This window comes from Camellia sinensis, chromosome 11, assembly GCF_055761805.1.
Source record: "Camellia sinensis isolate YWXY chromosome 11, ASM5576180v1, whole genome shotgun sequence".
In the NCBI taxonomy this organism is placed as follows: domain Eukaryota; kingdom Viridiplantae; phylum Streptophyta; class Magnoliopsida; order Ericales; family Theaceae; genus Camellia; species Camellia sinensis.
The window spans coordinates 77,893,899-77,900,031 of NC_138971.1; the positions used below are offsets into that span (position 1 = coordinate 77,893,899).

The 6,133-nt window shown below is 37.3% G+C and overlaps 1 protein-coding gene across 1 annotated transcript; it reads left to right on the plus strand.

Moving 5' to 3' along the window:
• The first annotated feature begins 987 nt into the window (after positions 1–987).
• LOC145802427 (uncharacterized) lies at positions 988–5,161 on the plus strand. The gene is made up of 3 exons (XM_082895140.1): positions 988–2,396; positions 4,522–4,841; positions 4,965–5,161. The coding sequence occupies exons 1-3, from the start codon at positions 988–990 to the stop codon at positions 5,159–5,161; spliced, it is 1,926 nt and encodes a 641-aa protein (XP_082751266.1).
• The last annotated feature ends 972 nt before the right edge of the window (positions 5,162–6,133 follow it).

Consider the following 6,133-nt stretch of genomic DNA (forward strand, 5'->3'; position numbering starts at 1 on the left):
ATAAGAAGAGAGGTCCTATGAAGCATGGACACTCCAAAAATGGTGCCGTGGCAGTGTCCGACACGCGGACACGCCAGGGACACGGGGACACGCCGGGGACACGTACGGGACACGCCAGATGGCGTGTCCCTTTAATTTAATAATTTTTTTGGAGGGGACACGGCAGGGACACGGCGGGGACACGCGTGTCCATATCTGGACACGCCAAGGGACACGGCGGGGTTCTTTTTTAAATTTTCTATATTTATTTCGGGTCAAAGTATAATATTTAACAAGTTAAAAAAAAAAAAAACTAACGGGCAAAGCCCTAATCGAACAACTGAGGAGGTAAAAAAGAGTAAAATCAGACCTGCTAGTCGAAGTCGAAGCCCTCCTCTCTCTCAGCTGAAGTCGAAGCCCTCCTCTCTCTCAGTCGAAGCCCTCTAAAGTCGATCGAAGCTCTCTCTCTCAGTCGCAGCCCTCCGAAGTCGATCGAAGCCCTCCGAAGTTGATCGTAGACCTTCGATCCAGTCGTCTGTCTCTGTTTCAGTCGATCTAGCGTCTTCTCGTCTTCGAGGGTAAGCCCCTCTCTCGCCTGTCTCTTTCTCTTTCGCTCTCACTCTCTCTCTGTCTCTCTACTCTGCTTTCGGTTCGACTGAACTGTCTTCTTTTTTTTTTTTTTTTTTTATACGTTCGACCAAACTTTTTTATTTTTATTTTTGTTTTTATTTTTATTTGTTCATACGTTTACATATATAAGACCTTTTTTTTTGTTTAATTATATGTACAAAAAACTGTATTTAAAACTGTAAGATTTTTATGAGTATATATTAAAAACTGTAAAAAAAAAAAAATTTTTTTGTAAGACTTTTATGTGTCTATATATAAAATTGTATTTAAAAAATAATAATTACAGGTTTATATATATACATATATACAGTATGTAAACTATTTTTTTTTATTTTTTATTTTTTATCCTTCTAATGTTAATGTTAATTTATAGGAAAAATGTCTAGTTCAAATTCTGCCAATAACACACAATCTGCCTTTGATGCTGAAGATGATAAGCCACTGTGGAAATATGTGACTAGATTAGAAAAATCTGGTGCAAGAGGGGGAAATTATACTTTTCAATGTAATTTTTGTCGGGTTACACGTAAAGGTTCATACACTAGGGTAAAAGCCCATTTGATGCAAATTAAAAATCAGGGGATTGAAGTGTGTCCAAAAGTAACAAGTAAGGATAAAGCTGATTTTGAGAGAGTAATTGCAGAAGCAGAATTGAAATTGAAAAACTCTAGGTTGAAGAAAGTCCCATTGCCTCCTCCTAGTTCAAGTGCATCATTAGGTTTATGTTTTAATGAACCAGAGGAGATGTATGGATCAAAAAGGAAGAGGTCAACTGCCATAGGGTGTGGAAGTAGTGGTAACCCTGTTCTGAAAGCATTTAACATTGGGGCTCGAGAACGACTAAATAGTGAGATAGCTAGAATGTTTTATTCAGCAGGCTTGCCATTTCATTTGGCAAGAAATCCTTACTATGTTAGTGCATTTACTTTTGTTGCAAATAACAACATACAAGGATATGTACCACCTGGGTATAATATGTTGAGAACTACATTGCTTCAAAAAGAAAGAACAAACATTGATAGATTGTTAGACCCTATTGGAGGCACATGGAGAGAGAAGGGTGTGAGTATAGTTAGTGATGGATGGAGTGATTCCCAACGAAGGCCATTAATAAATTTTATGGATGTTACCGGAGGTGGGCCTATGTTTCTTAAAGCAGTTGATTGTTCAGGGGAAACAAAAGACAAGTATTTTATTTCAAACTTGATGAAGGAAGTAATTATGGAGGTTGGGCCTAAAAATGTGGTTCAAGTCATTACAGATAATGCCGCAAATTGCAAGGCAGCGGGGCAGCTAATTGAAGCACAATTTCCTCACATCTTTTGGACTCCTTGTGTTGTGCACACCCTCAATCTTGCCTTGAAGAATATTTGTGCTGCCAAGAATGTGGAAAATAATTCAGTTGCATTTGAAGAGTGTAATTGGATTAGTGAGATTGTGGGTGATGTGATGATGATTAAGAATTTTATTTGTAATCATTCCATGAGGTTGGCAATGTATAATGAGTTTGTGAGTTTGAAACTTCTTTCAGTTACCGAGACACGCTTTGTTTCTTCCATTGTCATGCTTAAGAGGGTCAAACTGATAAAGCAAGGTCTCCAAACAATGGTAATCAGTGACAAATGGAGTTGTTATAGGGATGATGATATTGGTAAGGCCAAGTTTGTGAAGGATAAGTTGTTAGATGACTTTTGGTGGGATCAAGTCAACTACATACTTTCCTTTACTGCTCCTATTTATGACATGATTAGAGTATGTGACACCGATAGACCTTCTCTTCACTTAGTGTATGACATGTGGGATACAATGATAGAAAAAGTGAAGATGGTGATATAAAAGCATGAAGGAAAGCGACTAGAAGACGAGTCTACATTCTATAATGTAGTACATCAGATTCTTGTAGACCGGTGGAACAAGAACAACACACCACTTCATTGCTTGGCACACTCATTGAATCCAAGGTGATTACAACACAATTTGCTATTTTTATTAATTTAAGTTTAATATTATTCTTTCACATTTATAATGAGTAGCATTTTTTTTTTATAGCGACCCCGGTCTTTTCCCATTTGATTATTGTATCCGGACTCAGGTTCCGTAGATTCTGTCATTGTATAATTGTTGTTGTTGTCCTTTATTTTTCTCATTTGGAATTATAGGATGTGTTGGGCAGGTTTGTTTCAGGTTGGTTGGGTTTAGAAACCTAGTGTTGCTGTCCAGGTTTTTGGTTCTTCGCTCGAGCGAGGAGTTGGTCGCTCGAGCGAGATTTTCTTCGCTCGAGCGAGTTAGTTTGTTCTTCGCTCGAGCGATGGTTCCTTCGCTCGAGCGTGAGTCTGTTTACAGACCTGAGGTTTTGAGTTCTTCGCTCGATCGAGTTTTCTTTCGCTCGAGCGAGGTTTTGGGTTGTTGGCTCGAGCAAGGTTTCCTTGGCTCGAGCGTAGCTTTTCTGTGTCTGGTCGCTCGAGCGACAAAGGCTTCGCTCGAGCGAGCCTGTCCAGTTTATATACACAGCAGCGGGTTTTGATCAGTCCTTTTCATCTTCTTTTGATTCCAAACCCTAGGTCCGACTTCTCTCTCTCCCTACTCACCTTCTCTCTTAGATTTGATCCACTTAGGGAGTGTTTCTACCCTAGATCTTTCATTAAAAAGATAGAGTGAGTCAAGGGCTTCCATTTAATCTGAGCATTTGGCGATTTGGAGCACTTTGGTATTTGGGCCCTCATCTCTGTCTTCACCATTTGGGTTGTTTTCTTTGAGGTAGGGATTTCCTACTCCATTTTATAGGTTTTGTTCTAAGTTTTGGTATTTTGATATGTTGGGGATACTTTGGTAAATTCTGGGAAAAACCCTAGTTGTATTATTAAATTAATTTGTATAAATAATTCATGGAGTTGGGAAAAGATAGTTTAATTCATGGATTTGGGAAACTCATTGATTAAATGGCGTAGTCAGATAATTTGAATTATTTGTCTATTGAATTGTAGACATTGCATGTGGATTAGGAATAACTGAAACTAATCACATTGGTTAGGTCATTAATTTTGACTATTGCATTGATACAGAAGATACGTGTATCGATTGAGCATTGCATTTGCATACATTGTTTTGTGTGGGAGGAGATAGGGGATGTACTCCACGGTTTAGGGGAAGATAGGGGATGGACCTCTAAACCGGATTTTTGTTTGGGAGGAGATAGGGGATGGACTCCATTAGCATCACTTTTATGTGTGCTTATTTATATAGAAGTGTTTTATTGATACAGCACTAAAATGTGTATCAATCTGGAAGTATGAAGTGTTTTGAATTGAGCTTGAGTCTCATTTGTTTGTTGATATTGGAAGAATGTGAATATGATATATATAATTCACTGTTGTAAGTTCGGCCAGGTTCTGAGCCATGTTGATTAAGTTGGAAAGTAAAATGTATCTTAGACAACAGTGTCATGAGGCTGTAAAATGAAGTAATTGATTATCTTGGTTAACCATCTGTTGAATGCTATTGCTTTATTCATTTCTTATATGTGGTTTAGAATATTTCTACTGGGCTGTGGCTCACCCTTTATGGGAACATCATTTTCAGGTTCAGGTGATAAACTACCTCCAAGGACTTAGCTTGGGAGGGTTTGGCTTCTGGTTTGAAGAAGACTACCTTTAGTTAATTGTCTTTATTTATTGATACATGTAAACATTCAAGCCTAGGGCTTTTCCTGTTTTGAGTTAGAACTCATATTTTTGTATCCAAGTTTTGGCTTGGAAAGATGTAAGCCTGTAAGGCATTTTATTCAATGTTACATGTAATGCTTTATTTAGTAATACTCTGATGAATGAATTAGTAAATTGTCTTCTTTAAATAATGCATGTCAATGATATATATAATGGGTTAATTTTGAGGGCGTTACATTTTTCATTTTAGGTATTATAGTGATGTGTGGCTTCATGAGGATCCAAGCCGAATTCCCTCACATAGGGATGAGGAGGTTTGTCTTGAGAGAAAAAAGTGCTTGAAAAGGTTCTTTGATGATCCAATGGAGCGCACTAAAGCAAATTTGGAGTATGCTAAGTTCTCAACAAAAGAGGGGCCATTTGCTGACATTGATTCCATTGGAGATAGATGTGATATGGATCCTCATAGTTGGTGGGTTGTTCATGGTGCATCTGCACCCACTCTTCAATGTTTGGCTTTAAGGCTACTTGTGCAACCTTCTTCTTCATCATGTGCTGAGAGGAATTGGAGTATATACTCTATTATCCATTCAATGAGAAGAAACAAGATGACACCCCAACGTGCAGAGGACTTGGTTTTTGTTCATAGCAACCTCCGTCTTTTATCAAGGAGAACCCTATAATACCTTGAAGGAGAGACCAAGTTATGGGATATTGCAAGCGACACATTTGATTCATTTGATGATGTTGGGATGCTTGAGGTTGCAAATCTATCACTTGATGAACCTGAGATGGAGGTTGTGTTGTTTACCGATGATGGAGGTGCAAACGAAGAAAAAGGTGGTGATGCTAATGATGATGAAGACGTACAAGAAATTGGATCTACTTGAAGTTTTGAAAGGCCTACTTCTTTTCTTTTCTTTTCTTTTTTTCCTTCTTCTTTGCCTCTTATTTAGTGCTTTTGTGACAAATATTGTTGGATGTTGGATGTTTTCCCCTTATATTTATTTCAAGATGTTGGATGTTGGATGTTGAATCTTTTGCCTCTCTTATATTTATTGAATTAATGGTTACTATGTTAGTGTTTGTTAATTTACATAACACATACAAATATATATATTAAAAATAAATAAATAAATTCGCCGTGTCCCCCACCGTGTCCGTGTCCCCCATTTTTGAAAATTGCCGTGTCCCGTGTCCGTATCTGTGTCCGTGTCCGTGTCCGTGCTTCATAGGAGAGGTCTTCACATGATTTTTATAGATAAAAAAAAAAAGACACTTATGGTAAGGTGCTTGAAGATTTAATATGGCAGGTGTCACAGAAGTGACAAAGGGGTACATAAATGCGATAAATGACACATATGATGAGACTATGACTACAGTTAGATCCAATCTAGAAGAAACAAATGAATTTATAGTTACTGTGGAATTGCATCAAAGGTCACCCTTATTCCTTACCTATTTTCCCTTTTAGACGAATTCAGTACACATTTAGAATGATATCTCAAGGTGTATGTTGTTCGTAGATATGATAGTCCTAGTTGATGAAACTAAAAGAGGAATTAACACTAAACCAAAAATTTGAAGATAAACTATTTGAGTCAAAAGGGTTGAAAATAAGGACTAAAACTGAATAAATGAAATTTAAATTTAGTTATAATAAAAGTAGAAATAATGGCGAAGTGAATATAAAAAACCAGGAGACCAAAAAGGGAATAATTGCGCTATCTAGTTTCGATTACTAAGAAAGATGGAGAGTTTGGAAATTATGAGACCCATAAATCAAATTGAAGGGAAAATTTATAGAGCAACTATAGGCCAATAATGTTTTATGGAATAGAATCTTAGTCAACTAACACAGC

What these genes read in the sequence shown, in the direction of transcription:
- LOC145802427 (XM_082895140.1), top strand. Translation starts at nt 988, where the DNA reads ATGTCTAGTTCAAATTCTGCCAATAACACACAATCTGCCTTTGATGCT. An exon ending in AGACCTTCTCTTCACTTAGT is followed by an intron (nt 2,397 to 4,521) that starts GTATGACATGTG and finishes TTTTCATTTTAG; the next exon opens with GTATTATAGTGATGTGTGGC. An exon ending in ATGTGCTGAGAGGAATTGGA is followed by an intron (nt 4,842 to 4,964) that starts GTATATACTCTA and finishes AATACCTTGAAG; the next exon opens with GAGAGACCAAGTTATGGGAT.